General features: G+C 44.3%; 1 protein-coding gene across 1 annotated transcript in view; it reads left to right on the forward strand.

Moving 5' to 3' along the window:
• The window catches only part of ACBD3 (acyl-CoA binding domain containing 3), a 33,495-nt gene extending 16,949 nt beyond the window's left edge, over positions 1–16,546 (forward strand). Inside the window, exons 6-8 of the mRNA XM_074988587.1 lie at positions 1,607–1,793; positions 12,624–12,908; positions 15,897–16,546. Of these exons, the coding sequence (XP_074844688.1) occupies positions 1,607–1,793; positions 12,624–12,908; positions 15,897–16,102 (678 nt within the window). The 3' untranslated portion in view covers positions 16,103–16,546. The remainder of the gene's footprint in view (positions 1–1,606; positions 1,794–12,623; positions 12,909–15,896) is intronic.
• Positions 16,547–16,817: the final 271 nt, after the last annotated feature.

Here is a 16,817-nt window from a genome sequence, read left to right on the forward strand (position 1 = left end):
CATTTGAGATACATAGGGTCTATGCTTATTGATGTCTGAGATCCAAGCTTTCTTCCAGAGGTGCACTTTTGATATCCTAGGTCAGACATAGTGACTCTAAGTTTAAAAAAAAAAAAAAAAAAAAAAAAGCCATTTGGTTGACTGATACTAAGTCGGATTCAAATACCAGAGCTTTTCTGTTAATCTCTTCCTGTAGCTTTCTAAGGCAGCCATTGACTAAGACAAATCTAAGTAGACAGTTTAACCTTTGACCTGTCTGAAGTGACTTAGTTTTTATTAGAGTTCTTGGAGGTCACAATTTAATCATTCTGCAGTAATGTATGTAGTTGAATGGCTTCATGTCTGGACTCAGATGGCAACAGGTATACATTAAAATGCAAAAATTTTGGAAATGAGATGTTAATTGAGACCCATTTACGGGACGATGTTTCAGGAATTAGAAATTAGATTTCCTCTCTCTCTTCCTAGTGATCTCTTATTCGGCTTTGCTCTTCATGAAGGCTAGTACTATACAGAATTCCCTCTAATTTTTTCCATCCATGGGCAGAATAAATCTTTGTGCATCAGAGCACATGCATATGCAGACTACCAGTAGAAACACATGCAGTGCACAGTGGTGGTCTGTTAATAAGGTGGGTGGCTCCTGAATCTCTCCTGGGTGGCCGCTCAAGCACTTAGCTTACAGGGAACAATACTGTGTAATTCTGATCCTTTGAGTTCTATACATCTGCTCCTCCCACCAATTCTATCATCTGTTGGTTCCCCAAAAATAAAGCATCTGTTATAAATCCAGAAGATTTCTCCCCTGCCTCCCACCCCGGGCTAATTCCAAATGTAACTATAAATTCTTCAAATTACTACGTGGTATAATTTTCCCTCTTGTTTGGTGAATTGAATCCTTTGTAGAGGGTCTGCACAAAATCTGTGTACCACCTATGTCCCATTAAGATGTTTTTTTTTTAAAGAAATGGTAAGTGTATAGGCTTTTGTGTGCAGAGCATCCTCAGTCTGTGCCTTGGAATGTCATTCTTTCTATAGATGCTCTCTGCTGTAGTTCTGTGGCTTCTTTTGCCCTTAGGCTAAAATTTGATATTGTAAACTCACCTGGCAGGGAATTTAACGTAGCCTAAAGTACTTCTGCTTTTGAACATTTGACTAGATTTCGAGATAGCTTGTTGAAAGGGTCTACTAATAAAGGCCATTAAATGTGTAAATGTGATACAATCTTTGCATGCTTTTTCGAAAAACAAGCACCAACTTTTTTGTGAGCAAAATTACTACAGTGATTGTGAGAAAGTTGCAGTAATTAGGAATGAAAACAAATGGCCATTTTCAAATTAACTGGAGGCAGCTAGCAGTAAACATTTTTTTTAGCATGGGGATTTAAAAGGCCTGACTCCGTGTAATTCTCAGATTACTATGGGATCTTTTCATACTCAGCACACTTGAAAATTAGGCCATTTGACTTAGATGCTTAACTTTAGGTCCCCACATTGGGAAAATTGTTAGCCTGTATTCTGAATTTTAATTGTTTCAGATGCTTTGGTGGTGAGAGAAGTCCCACAACTACTACTTTGTTTTTACTGAACTTAGTTTCTAACTGTAGGCAGCATTACAAAGCCAGCAGGAGGCAGCAGCAGCAGGGGCTTCTGTGACTGCCATGTCGAAGGTGAATGCAATTGCCCCAGGAGAGACCCCATCTATTAATGGACAAGCCAGTGCTCATTCAGACATCCCTGACAAAGAGCTGGAGCCAGATGCTCTGGAAGAAGCACTAGAAAATGGACCAAAAGGTATGACTGAAACTTTTTTTGTTTAAAGAATCTAAACTTTTGGTAGAACCTAGTTCTTTGAGTGCTGATCCTTCTGTATATTCCCATGTAGGTGTATATGTAAGATAGCTGCACCTAAGGTTGGAGAGTTCCTGCAAGCAGTTTACATTGATCTGCACATGAACTCTTGCTCTCCTCATGCCTCAGACTGAAGGGTGCAAAGGGCAAAGCAGATCAAACACCTCTTCAGTTCCATCTTACCACTGCCTAGCCTGCATCAGAACCTCTGGCACCCAGAACTGCTGCTTTGTCATTACTCTTTGATCTGTGAATACTTCAAGTTTGTCTTTAGTGTATTTTGCACATTGTTGCCACAGGATTTTCCAGGGAGATGCAAAACATTGTAGAGGATGTGCCCTTCGAAGTCCATTTTTTAAATGAGAAGAAAAAGGACTTCAAAGGACTTCAGAGATGCCCTCTACGCCTTGTGAATCTGTACTGTTTGGAGGGTCTCAAGAATGAGTGCCAACATCAGGGCACACTGTCAAAAAAGCAGGAGACGCGAGGGTTTATTCTGCCACCCAGGGAAGCTGGAATGTGTGATAAGTGGTCACGCTACAAATTGTAGAACATTCACATTCAGCCTAGTCCCAAGAGAGCAGCCATTCACCAGTTTGATTTGCATCCCAGTCTCACACCAAGTACAACACCAGTAGCCAGTTCTGTAGTAAACTAAAGCTTTATTAGGTAAGAAAAAGGAATGAAAATTACTGTTACCTTTCAGTAAGTGTACAGGTGAGAGACTACAATTGCAAAAAGGCTTTTAGGGCTACGAAGAGTATGTTGGGGAACTCTTTATACAGCCTCATTAGGTAGACTCCTTCATCTCCAGCCTGTTTGGATTCTTTCTTGTGTCCATATGTACAGCTTTTCTCAGAAACCATGCTGGCAGTAAGTTCCCACACTGTCCCTTCAGAGTAGGTGGGATGGGAATGCACTTAATCTTTTATCTTTAATCTAACACGATGGCTCGCCAAAGAAAACAATGAAGCTGTCATGTAGCACTGTAAAGACTAACAAAATAATTTTGTTAGTCTTTAAAGTGCTACATGTCTGCTTGCTTGTTTTGTAAAATACAGACTGACACAGCTACCTCTCTGTTCCTGTTCACGGTGGCTCACTGGCATTTAATGAACAGTATTTTAACGTGCTGTTAAGAGACCATTTGCATTACACAAGGCTTCTTTCTCATTTGATGGGTTGCTTATTTGCATTGTATTTATTTGCTTATTTATTAAATTTATTTACTTACCTGCCCTGTAACTTTTTGCTGTTATGTTATAACAGAAGGTGTAGTTAAGAGAGAATGATACATGCAGCATTCTATAAGCATTTTATAAAACACTGAACATTATTAGCATTAAGAAAATAAATACCGATTTTAAGTTGATAATGCACAGTTAAACAAGACTGGTTTCCAGTTTTGTATGTGTGTTCAGTGAGGCCTGGGGCCTTAGCGTGAGCCAGCAGCTGATCTGCCATCCTCTATACACCTACTCAGAGAGGAAATAGCACAGGCAGTCCTACAACTCAAAACTGTTAAGAAGCTGGTCTCGTCAGCATCTTATTAGGTGCACCAGAAGAGTGAAAAGGTGCAGAAGTCTCCTTTCCCTGGACCTATAGCTTCAGAACACCAAACTCAGTGATGCCACTGTTAACTAAGCCCTGTTTGTACTTCAGGAGTGTGATACTTTTTCCACAACTGGAGTGCTGCAGCAATGGACAAATGGGTATTAATCATCCGGTCTGGTTATGTAATCAAGTTTTACTGCCCTACCTCTTCTTCAGGGATCATTCTCATAAGGGTATTTTCTCACGTAGAAAGTGGAATCCCTTCTCCAATATGGAGTAATAGAGTATGTAGCTCTCCAACACATGGGAAAATATGTTTTGCTCATTGTACTTCCTTGTATCCCAAAGGGGTTTCCAGACACCCTTTCTTTCTCGCACTGACAACTACTTTATTCATAAACTTTATTCATAAACTGAAATTTCATATGGTCACATTGGCATCAGTAATCCCATCCCAATGGTAAATAGCTCTTGATGTGAAAGACACACACTTTTTTTTTGTGGATGTTCACCCCATGCCCAGGGAGTTACTCAGGTTTGTAGTGGTTCCCAGCCATTTCCAATGTGGGCACTCCCTTTCAGTCTTGTCTTCACCAAAGTCTTCCTGGTAATTTCATTTCACTTCAGCTGGAATGGCCTCACTGTCCTCCCTCATCTTAGCAACTGGCTTCTCATTGGAGGTCAAGCGGACAGGGAGCTGCAGACAGGGGAGTTTAAAGAGGGAGTTTGACAGAGGGAGTGTGACAGAGGACTATAATGGTTAGGAAGACCCGCAACACCTGTGCCAGCACTACTGCTGTCTCCTCCACTTGTGCCTGCAGCCAGACAGGCTGCCTGACCATGGATGTTTCTACCCAGATCCTGGTGTGGTCCTGCAAGGACTGTGGCTTGCTGTTCCCACTTACTGATACCCAGGCTGAGAGGAATATTCAGTGTGAAAGGTGCCTGCTGGTGGAATCTCTCAGGCGGCAGGTGGGGGAGCTACAGGAGGAGGTGGCCAGGTTGAGGAGTATCCGAGTCCATGAGCAGTTCCTGGACAGTATTCAGGTGGAGACTGCGGAGGTAGCTGTGCCAGTGCACAGGATGGCTGATAAACCACTGGAGGAGGTGGACCAGGGTGGACACTGGCAGCTGGTTACTTCTTGCAGCAGGCTGTCCCCCATCCCTGCTCAGAACCCTCCCACCGTGGTACTGGAAAACCGTTATGCTGTACTCGATACAGGAGACCAAGAATTACCCCGTACGGACGAGGAGAAGCCTCGTACCCCCAAGGCTGGGAAGTCTACTGCCACCCCTGCAAGAAGGAAACGTAGAGTAGTGGTGGTTGGAGACTCTCTTCTGAGAGGGACGGAGGTGCCCATCTGTCGCCCTGACATTTCCTCTCGGGAGGTGTGCTGCCTGCCAGGGGCCCGTATCCAAGATGTTACACAGGCATTGTCGAGGATTATCCGGCCCTCTGACTACTATCCCAGGCTTCTCATCCATGTGGGCACTAATGATACTGCGAGGTGTGACGCTGAGCAGGTCAAGAGTGACTTCAGGGCTCTGGGGGCACAGGTCAGGGAGTTTGGGGTGCAGGTGGTATTCTCATCAATCCTGCCTGTCAGAGGTAGGGGCCCAGGCAGAGAGAGGTATGTCCTAGAGGTGAATGCTTGGTTGCGTAGATGGTGTTGCCAGGAAGGCTTTGGTTTCTTTGACCACGGGATCCTTTTCCGGGAAGGACTGCTAGGCAGAGATGGCGTTCACCTTTCGAGGACGGGGAGGACCATATTCGGACACAGGCTGGCTAACCTAGCGAGGAGGGCTTTAAACTAGGTTCGACGGGGGCAGGGGAGCAAAGCCCGCAGATAAGTGGACAGCATGAATACATGGGAGGTGAATTTGAAATGGGAGGGAGTATGGGCTACACTGGGAGGGTAAAAAGAGGGCCAGGGCAAAACTGGGAGGCAAGACCAAATCAATGTCTGAGATGCCTATATACAAATGCAAGAAGTATGGGAAATAAACAAGAAGAATTGGAAGTACTAATAAATAAATACAACTATGATATCATTGGCATGACAGAAACTTGGTGGGATAATACGCATGATTGGAATGTTGGTATTGAAAGATACAGCCTGCTTAGGAAGGACAGACAGGGAAAGAAGGGAGGAGGTGTTGTCTTGTATATTAAAAATGTACACACTTGGACAGAGGTGGAGATGGACGGGTTGAAAGTCTCTGGGTTAGACTCAGAGGAGTAAAAAACAAGGATGAGGTCCTACTAGGAGTCTACTACAGGCCCCCTAGCCAGGTGGAAGAGGTGGATGAGGCTTTCTTTAAACAGCTAACAAAATCATCCAGGGCCCAGAATTTGGTGGTGATGGGGGACTTCAACTATCCAGGTATATGTTGGGAAACTAATACAGCAGGGGACAGACTGTCCAATAAATTCTTGGATTGAATTGCAGACAACTTTTTATTCCAAAAGGTTGAAAAAGCTACCAGAGGGGAAGCTGTTCTAGATTTAATTTTAACAAATAGGGAGGAAATTATTGAGAATTTGAAAGTGGAAGGATGCTTGGGTGAAAGTGATCATGAAATCATAGAGTTCACAATTCTAAGGAAGGGTAGAAGGGAAAACAGTACAATAGAGATAATGGATTTCAGGAAGGCAGATTTTGGTAAACTCAGCCAGCTGGTAGGTAAGGTCCCATGGGAAGTTAAACTGAGGGGAAAACCGGCCGAGGAGAGTTGGCAGTTTTTCAAAGGGACATTATTAAGGGGCCAAAAGCAAGCTATCCCGCTGTGTAGGAAGGATAGAAAACATGGCAAAAGACTGCCTTGGCTTAACCAGGAGATCTTGCATGATCTCAAAATAAAAAAGGAATCGTATAAGAAATGGAAACTAGGACAAATTACAAAGGATGAATATAGGCAAACAACACGAGCATGCAGGAGCAAGATTAGAAAGGCTAAGGCACAAAATGAGCTCAAACTAGCTACAAGCATAAAGGGAAACAAGAAGGCTTTTTACAAATACATTGGTAACAAGAGGAAGACTAAGAGGGTAGGGCCATTGGTCAGTGAGGAGGGAGGAACAGTAACAGGGAATTTGGAAATGGCAGAGATGTTTAATGATTTCTTTGTTTCGGTCTTCACTGAGAAATCTGAAGGAATGCCTGACATAGAGAATGCTAGTGAAAAAGGGGTAGGCTTAGAAGTTGAAATAAGAAGAGAACAAATTAAAATTTACTTAGAAAAATTAGATGTCTGCAGATCACCAGGGCCTGATGAAATGCATCCTAGAATCCTCAAGGAGCTGATAGAAGAGGTATCTGAGCCTTTAGCAATCATTTTCGGTAAATCGTGGGAGACGGGAGAGATTCCAAAAGACTGGAAAAGGGCAAATATAGTACCCATTTATAAAAAGGGGAACAAGAATAACCCGGGAAACTACAGGCCAGTCAGCTTAACTTCTGTGCCAGGAAAGATAATGGAGCAGGTAATTAAAGAAATCACCTGCAAGCATTTGGAAGGTGGTAAGGTGCTAGGGAACAGCCAGCATGGTTTTGTTAAAAACAGATCATGTCAAATCAATCTAATAGCTTTCTTTGATAGAATAACGAATCTTGTGGATAAGGGAGAAGCGGTGGATGTGGTATACCTAGACTTCAGTAAAGCATTTGACACGGTCTCACATAATATACTTATCAATAAACTATGCAAATACAACTTAGATGGGGCTACTATAAGGTGGGTGAACAACTGGCTGGATAACCGTACCCAGAGAGTAGTTATTAATGGTTTTCAGTCCAGCTGGAAAAGTATAACTAGTGGGGTTCCGCAGGGGTCTGTTTTAGGACCGGTTCTGTTCAATATCTTCATTAATGATTTAGATATTGACATAGAAAGTACACTTATTAAGTTTGCAGATGATACCAAGCTGGGAGGGGTTGCAACTTCTTTGGAGGATAGGGTCATAGTTCAAAAGGATCTGGATAAACTGGAGAAATGGGCTGAGGTAAACAGGATGAAGTTTAATAAGGACAAATGCAAAGTGCTCCACTTAGGAAGGAACAATCAGTGTCACACATACAGAATGGGAAAGGACTGCCTAGGAATGAGTACAGCAGAAAGGGATCTGGGGGTTATAGTGGACCACAAGCTAAATATGAGTCAACAGTGTGATGCTGTTGTGAAAAAGGCAAACATGATTCTAGGATGCATTAACAGGTGTGTTGTGAACAAGACACGAGAAGTCATTCTCCCGCTCTACTCTGCGCTGGTTAGGCCTCAGCTGGAGTATTGTGTCCAGTTCTGGGCACCGCAGTTCAGGAAGGATGTGGAGAAATTGGAGAGGGTCCAGAGGAGAGCAACGAGAATGATCAAAGGTCTAGAGAACATGACCTATGAACAAAGGCTGAAAGAATTGGGCTTGTTTAGTTTGGAAAAGAGAAGACTGAGGGGGGACATGATAGCAGTTTTCAGGTATTTAAAAGGGTGTCATAAGGCAGAGGGAGGGAACTTGCTCTTCCTTGCCTCTGAGGATAGAACAAGAAGCAATGCACTGAAATTGCAGCAGGGGAGGTTCAGGTTGGACATTAGGAAAAAGTTCCTAACTGTCAGAGTGATCAAACACTGGAACGAATTGCCAGGGCAGGTGGTAGAGTCTCCATCACTGGAGCTATTTAAGAAGAGGTTAGATAGATGGCTTTCAGGGATGGTCTAGAAAATGTTTGGTCCTGCCATGAGGGCAGGGGGCTGGGCTCGATGGCCTCTCGAGGTCCCTTCCAGTCCTACTCTTCTATGATTCTATGAAGAGGCCTCATTAATACTTCAGCATCTGTACTGTTCAGGAGTTGCTGTCAACGTAGAGAAGTCTGTCCTCTTTGTGGCACCTTGTAGACTAACACATTTTGGAGCATAAGCTTTCATGGGCAAAGACCCGCTTTGTCAGATTTTGTCGTAATTGCATCTGACGAATTGCATCTGAAGACTTCTTGTTGTTTTTGAAGGTACAGACTAACTCAGCTACCTCTCTGATACTTATCCTCTCTGTGACACAGACAATAGACTTTACAGGGGCAACACTGGATTGAGTCATGACAAGAGCTTATCTATCTATGCATGGGTTTTGCTTCATGAGTGACCTGATAGGCCAGGTTATGCACAATACTTAAGTGCCACCGAAAATTTTCCTTTCCCTTGGGAGCACCTGGCTGTATGCACTTGTCCCATTCTGCAGACTCTCCTTACTTTGGAATCTTGTCAGTAAGCAAACAGCGTGTTCACCAACCAAACACAAGAATATCTCAGTGACAGTTCTTTCTAAATAACATTTTGAAGTTGGTAGAGTGGCTCCCCTTCATGTATGTGTGGGTGGTTCTCTTCCCATATCCCTTGCTGGAAAAGACTATGAATGGATGGCTCCATCTTGAGATGGTGGGGTGGGGAGTGAATGAGGTGGGGTGAACTAGGCCAGCCACATAGCACAGGGCAGTTGGATGCCCCAAGATGCTAGGATGTGCCACAATCTTCTGGGACATCATTCAGTCCAAACCTGAGAGCTTGGCAAGGCCTCTCTGCAGCTTATCTGATCCTAGCATGTCCTCAGTGTCAGATAAGAGGCAATTGTCTTTTACGTTAACAAACCAGGAAGGGCAAGATCCATTGCCCATTGTGTGTAACTGATCACATTGTGGAACTGATGTGTCAGGAATCAATTTACATTGTTGGCAGCTTACCTCCTGGGAGCTCAATATGTTGGCAGACCCCTTGCAGCAGGCATTTTGCCATCAATTGAGTGGGAGCTACACAGTTGGTGGCCAGCCATTTTTAATAGGGAAGCCCCACGTCGGATCTGTTTGCCTCCCGTACCAAAAGGAAATGCAACAATTGCTGTTCTAAGTATGCTCTAGAGCTGCATACTGAGGGCGATCCTGTCTCCCCTGGTCAGGGCATCTGGGTATGAGTTTTCTGTTAGTGTTCCTGTAGAAAATTGGGACAGGGCACAAGTCCTCCACGTTGCCCTTAGTTGGCCCAGACAATTTTGGCTCACATCTTTTTTTTTTAATATTTCACCCTCTTATTAGCATTTTGTCTTTTCCCATTTTCTTGACACAGGAAAAGATCAGAATCAAGCATCCCAACCTAGCTTACGGCTTGTTTTTTGGATGGGCATCTACCTACAGCATTCTTGCTTGGAGGCCACGCAAAGCATCCTTAGCAGCAGGAAAAAAAAGTATACTAGAAAATGCTGTTCAGCCAAGGGGAGGTGTTTTCCCACATGGGTATAAAAACACAATTGAGTCAGCAGATACAGTAAACCCCTGAGATACGTGCAACCAAGTTGCATGTGTCTCAGATTAATGTGACTGCTGCCCCCAACGGGAGCGAGAAATTGCTTTTGTCAAGGGGCAGCAGCCTGACTCTTGCCATCCCTGACACCACCGGTTTTCTGCTCCTGTCAGGGGCAGCAGCCAAGAGTCAGGCTGCCTTCCACTTGCAGACTTGGGAAACTGACCAGGGCAGCAGCCTTGGTCAGTTTCTTGGGTCCCACAAGCAGGAGGAGGTGAGAACCAGGCTCCAGCTCCCTGCAGCTCTGGGAGTCAGGAAACTGATCAGTCATAGTGGGCTGGTCAGTTCCCCAGCTCCTGCAAGCCCAGGGGAACTTTGAAAATTTGAGTTAAGTGCGGGTTGCAGGAACACAACCCCTGCATGACTCAAGGGTTTACTGCATTACCCTTATTTTGGGCTGTCTTCTCTCTCAAAACTGGGCTTTTACTCAATCCTGTAAGAGTCTACCTGGTAACATTCAGTGCATTTCATCCACCATTAGTGGTTACCCAGTTTTCACTCACCCATTGACTAAGTTTCTTGAAAGGGCCGACCAGTACCTTCTCACCAGTAAGGAAGCCTGCCCCTCACTGGGACTTGAACTTTATTTTTGGCACTCACTGACTCCCTTCAAACCACTAGGAACACGTTCCATGTATCACCGGTCAATAAAAGCTGTGTTACTTCTGGTCACCACCTCCATCAGAAGGGTGGGGAAATCAGAGCCCAAATATTGGATCCCCCGTATGCTATATATACAATAAGGACAAAAGTCTTATGACTGCATCTGAAGTTCACTGCCAGGGAGCATTCAGAGTTCCCCTTAAGCCAGTCTGTCATCAGTGGTTTTCCAAAACCCCTTGCATCTGAGGGGAGACCGCATTCTGCCAACATGGAACAGGCATTGGCTTGATTCCTACAAAGAACAGAAACAAGTAGCAAATGAATGATTTTCTTGCTATGTAGCAGAATGACTTTGAGGTCATGCTGCCTCTTTCCAGAGGACTTCTAAATGAATCTCAGGCTGTATCCTTCTCTACCAGTGGCCACTTCTTTCTCCTTGGCATGAGGTAAGGGTTCATTCAACCAGGGTACAAGCAACATTAGTGGCAGTACTCCTTGACGTCCCTATCTTTTGTGCTTGCAAGACAGCTACATGAGCTCCATCCATACACTCATGGGATGTTAGGCTCTAGTACAGGACTCCATCACAAAGCATCCTTGGGGAAAGTGGTCTTTCAAACAGGCTGCTGCCTGCATTCTTTATACCCTCCTCTTACTTGAGTAGTGCTTGACAGTTATTCACAATGAAATGCATATAGGGAACAGGATTCAAAGCAGAAAAGTAACTTATAGTAGATTCTTAGGGACCACCTATCTCAGTGTGTATTTCCTTCCCCTCTCTTTGGCTGGTTCCTGGATTCAAGAAAAGGAACAGGAGAGGCAGTCAGAGTGCTCAGCCTGTTACTTCTTCATTTGAGGCATGAGGGGAGGAAGGGCACATGCATGGGCTGACAACAGACATCACTTGTAATAATTCTCCAACTCAGGGTGCATAGGGCACATACGCACCTACTGTGCAATGCAGATAAGGACACCACATGTCTCAAAATTTCCATTTCTCTTAAAGTCACTAACTTACCAGTTGCTCCTCTCTCTGGTATTGTGGCTGTGGCTCTATAGTTAGCATGCAGTAGTACCACGTGAGAGCTAAATTTGGTTCTTGGCCCACTCTCTCTTTCCCAAAACAGAAGGGACTGTGTATGAAGGCAGTGTGCTCAGTTCCTATGAAAAAAGTGTGTGCACCATCTCCAGTACCTAAATTAGGAGAGGGGTGGATGGGTTCTAGAGAGCTCCACCCAGTCCTCTTGGGCTGACCCACAAGACCATAGAGGGAAGGAGTGCAAGGTAGAAGTTCTGTTTCAGAGTTCTTCTGCATAGCTTAGCGTATTCCATGGGTGGGTATTGATGCAGGGAGGAGGGACGCAAGGGTGACTGTTGGACGAGTGGGATAGAAGGCCTCTTCTCACGGGCACTAGGACCAAGTAGTAACTTTTCTCCTGCTGCTGCTGCTTTCAGTGATCCATCCCCCTTCCAACCCAACAGACCCTGCTTCTTGCCGTTCCCTTGGCTCTCAGAGACAGCCCTGTTGTAAGAGTCCATGGAGCAGAAGGAGGAAAATCTACCCACTAGCAGCTTCCCCTGCGCTTCCCTCCTTCACCTCTCCTCCTCAAACACACACCATAGTTACGTTGATCACTGTGCCTGGCCTCATCAGTGGCACTTGCCTACCTTCATCCACAGTCGTTGTGCAGGCCCTGCCAAGAAAACAGGTTTGCGTTCTGGTCCTGTGTGTAAAAAGCAGAGCAGTTCTACTGACTGGCAAATTAAACCCTTGCAATGTCACTCCTGTCCACGCAAGCTGTTTTAACAATTTACGTGTCCTTGTGTAGCTGTCGCAGAACTAGGCATTACAAGCTGTGCCTTTCATTTGAAGTAGTATCCCATATTGCACTGGACTGAAGTGATGTCTTAGGAATAGATTTTTCCTGTATGGAGCCCTGCGCAGATAAGCTTTATATCCACATCTGCATCTGCAAAAATGAGCTGTGGATATCCTCAGATGCAGATATAAAGCGAATACCTGCAAATTTACAGGGCTCTGTGAATAACTATACGGTATTATCAGTCATCTTAAGTGTGCTGGCAGCTACAAATAGAATGAAGCACTCAGCCAGACTTCTGTAGCTAAGATTTGTAATATGTGCAATGTTACAATGCAATACATCATATGGGTTTGCTAGGCCTCTTATGCAGTAGAGATTTACCTCCCAGAGGTGACATGCTATTACATGGCTGTATTTTGAGAATCATTCACCTTCCATGCTGCTTCTTCTTTAGAAGCTGTTCCTGTGATAGCAGCTCCATCCATGTGGACACGACCCCAGATAAAAGACTTCAAAGAGAAGATTCGGCAAGATGCAGACTCCGTGATCACAGTAGGCAGAGGAGAAGTGGTTACCGTCCGCGTACCAACTCATGAAGAAGGGTCATATCTCTTCTGGGAGTTTGCTACAGACAATTATGACATTGGTTTTGGGGTATATTTTGAATGGACAGACTCCCCTAACACTGCCGTCAGTGTGCATGTCAGTGAATCCAGTGATGAAGAGGATGAAGATGAAGGTATATTTGCTTATTTCATATACACTTTTATTGGTGTCTGTCTGGCTTTACCCTAATGTAAGGATCATTTTTGTGTGTGTGCTTTCTGCACAACTGGTGTCCTCCAGAAAAGGAAATCTGTCCCTTCCAAATCTGAGTTAATAGTTTCAGATACCACATCTGCCTGCGGTTGGGCTAAGGCTGTCTTGGTCCTGCTCGCATCCATGTGAGTGAGCCCACATGGCCTCATAACCTCATTGAGTTGAATGGCAGGGGCTACCCATATACTTTAGGGAGGAGTGGCTGTTGCTCCCTCTTCTGGCGCGAATAAGGACCAGTGTTCTGGACAGAAGGGAAGCCCTAAGCAGATTGGGATAATTACCATAGGAAAGAGGACTCTGCTCACTCTCGCAAGCAAAGAGGCCCTGCCACCAACACCCGCACTGAGCTGCAGTGAGGGCTGACAGCAAGGGTACTACACAATTCACAATGGGTACTGTGTCTCAGGGGGCTCTTTCAAAGCAGTAGGGCTTTCAGAATGAAAACCCTGTTGGAATTAATGAGGAGGTTAACATGTCCTTTAGAACAGGTTCTTCAGGCTGTCTGCAACTTCCAGTGGACCCCACTGCCTGGTTTGTGCATGGTGTACATTTCACACAACCACCTCCGACAGTTTTTAGAAGAGATTTCAAAGTTCCTTTGAGGGGTGCCTCTGTAGACTCTGGAGTCAGTGTGCTATGCTCCATTTTGAAAAGCTGCTCAAACATTGCATGCTGGGATGGAAGGATGATCTTGGTGTTTTCATCAAGACGAGGAAGAGAGGCGTGGATTCTATTTCTTAATCTGATACTTACTTTGTCACCTCGGGCAAGTCACTTAACCACTCTTGACGTCTTAATTAGTAAAACATACTGTCCTGGCTATGTCCATTGACAGGCAAAATTACCTCGCCCCTGAGAGTTCCTTGATAGGAGGAGCTGCAAAGTGCAATCCCTTCATTGCTGTTCTGATGCTGGGAGTTGTAGCACCTGGCCATTGAAAGTTAAGGAAAATCTTTATTTTAGGACAGGACCTTCAAGCTGTTTGATTAGTCTAATATGACCCATGAGAGAGGCAAATCCAGGTATCCTACGTCAGCCAGATACTAACCCAGATAACGGTGCAAACTAGAGCACTAAGATAAGCTACTGTTTAAGCACCATGAAGGAGAATTTCACTTAGCAAGCACAGGGTCAGAAAGCCAAGTGTCAAACTGAGAAGTAACTATACAGTGCAAGTATCGGAGGGGTAGCCGTGTTAGTCTGTGTCTGTAACAGCAACAAAGGGTCCTGTGGCACCTTATAGACTAACAGAAAAGTTTTGAGCATGAGCTGTCGTGAGCACAGACTCACCTCATCAGATGCTGGTCTTGGAAATCAGTGCAGTGAAGGCATTCATTGCAATTGATCTTTGGACGTGGCTAAGGCTTACAGTTTCCTGCCTTTCTCTGTTGGCACTGAATGCCTTATGTGCAGTGATTTGAAACCTAGAAAAGGAGCCTCATCTGCATAAGATGTTCACACTGAAATGGAGGTTGGGTAGAGGCCTTTAAAACTTCATCTGTAGATGACATGGTATGACACTTACACTGTCACCTGTGCTAAAGGAACCTGTTGGGAGGGTGCCTGAGAAATGCCGCTCTGAAAAGCCAGTGCTGGCAAAGACTAGGTTATCTTTCATTCTCCTGCCTCTCATGGAGGAGTATTCTTTACGGTCTAGTATAAAGTGACTCAAGCCATACAATACTTAACTTCCACTCTTCTTGGTCCAACATGTAAACTCAAGATGTGGTGGTGAAAAGTCTCCGTAAACCTTTTCATTCTCCCCTAAAAGATGCAATTCCTGCCCTGCTGACAGGATAGGGAGGTTAATTTCCTCCATGTAAACTTTCATCTCTTCCAAGGCCACACATCAAAATGACCTGTGTTGTGCCAAAGGCATGGGGTCAGGTCCCTCCTCTCAGCCACTGGGGCTGTCTGGCATGCCATTGCAGGAGCTTGTGACCCAGCCCTCTGTCACTAAACTGCTAGGCCACCTTTGGGTGTACTGTGTGTAAAAATTGTGCAGAGGGATTTGCTTGGAGGTGCACAACTGCTCCGCATAGAAAAGCGGATAAAAATGACCTGTGGATATTTTACTGAGTGAATTACATTTGGAAGAACCTCAAGCTGACACCTTAGATCAGCCAGCTGTGGTCTTGTTACTTGGTTAGGCCACCCTACTGTCTTTCAGCTCATACAATAAACAGTAGGTCAGCTAACCTTTGTTACTGTGCTCTCTGTTCTTGAGTCTTTTTGTTATATTCTATTAACTGTGGTCTTGAACAGAAGCATTTCTCAAGAGGAGACTGAAAAAGCTGGGCTTTGAGGCCCTCTGACAAGGAGCTCTGAAAGTGCTAATGGTTCCTCTCCGAGATGCTGAGCACCAGTTGCTCTCCTTGACTTTAAGCTATAATGTTAAAAGGATTTGTAATGTTGTTCACGTGGATCCAGGGCCTGATTTCTGGGAGTCTTGAGCTCCTCAGCTTCATTAACATGCATGATTTGGTGAGGAAACCCATCGCACTGAGCCAAAGGCTAGTTTCTCAGTCTTTGTAAATGTAATGCCACAATAAAGTACCACTCATCCATTTTGAGAAAATGAATAAGGAACTTCCTGAGGCCAGAATAGAGAGCTTCCCATGCTTCATTTTAGAAATCTTACACAACAGCATGAAATCAATAATCTTCTGTCAGTCTTCCTCATGAATCTGTCCCTAACAGTCTCTACCCATTGTACCACCAAAAACCCATGCTTCCAAATAGAGAGATGAATTTAACAAAAAAAAAAACAAAACAAAACCACTTCCTATTTGTGGCATCTTGGTCCTTGTTGGACTATTCTTGTTTAACTTCTTTTGTTAAAAATTGGGATTTGTTTGCATAAAATCCTCCCTCATTTAATGACTGATATTTATTTTTTCCACCACAGAAAACAGTGAAGAGAAAGCCAAAAAGAATGCCAACAAGCCTCAGCTAGATGAAATTGTGCCTGTATACAGACGAGACTGTCACGAAGAAGTGTATGCCGGCAGCCACCAGTACCCAGGCAGAGGAGTTTATCTCCTCAAATTTGACAACTCCTACTCACTATGGAGATCAAAAACAGTTTACTACAGAGTCTATTACACTAGATAAAGAGGTTGCAGTGTTGGAGGCTGGGGCTGTGCAGAAGACATCATTTGATTTGGAATTTTCTTCAAACATAATGGATCATTTGAGTTTGTATTTTACCCTGTCTGCTGTATCTATACGGTTTGTGTGTGAACTTTAACATTTAGAAGCTGGGATTTTTCTGCTGCACAATTGTAATGAAGATTGTATCTGGGCTTAGCACAGGGATTTCTCAGCCCTTACTGGAATCAAGAAGTGGGCCAATGAAATCACTGGCGCTCAGACTAGTCACACTAAGTGCATATGCAAACCCTCCAAACTGTTACTTTTACACACACACACACACACACACACACACACACACACACACACACACACACACACACACACACACACACACACACACACACACACACACACACACACACACACACACACACACACACACACACACGCGCGCGCGCATAGTGTTGACCAGTTGTTGGTATGCTGTTGGGAATTTCATGGTAATTTAACTGTTTAGGGGGCGGGTCTCATCCTTAATGGGCAGAATCAGACATGGTTTGCAATGTAGCAAGTCTCCCTTAAAAGTGTATTCAAATGTCAGATTTTTACACTATTAAAACTTGAAAGAAGTTGTCTCTCTTCTGTTGTCATGCAAGAGGTAACTTATTCCATATCCTTAAATTCATTTTTGTTCACTGTTTTGTTCTCAGTGAGGATGCATAATCCAGATTTA

Source organism: Carettochelys insculpta, chromosome 3 (assembly GCF_033958435.1).
Source record: "Carettochelys insculpta isolate YL-2023 chromosome 3, ASM3395843v1, whole genome shotgun sequence".
In the NCBI taxonomy this organism is placed as follows: Eukaryota; Metazoa; Chordata; order Testudines; family Carettochelyidae; genus Carettochelys; species Carettochelys insculpta.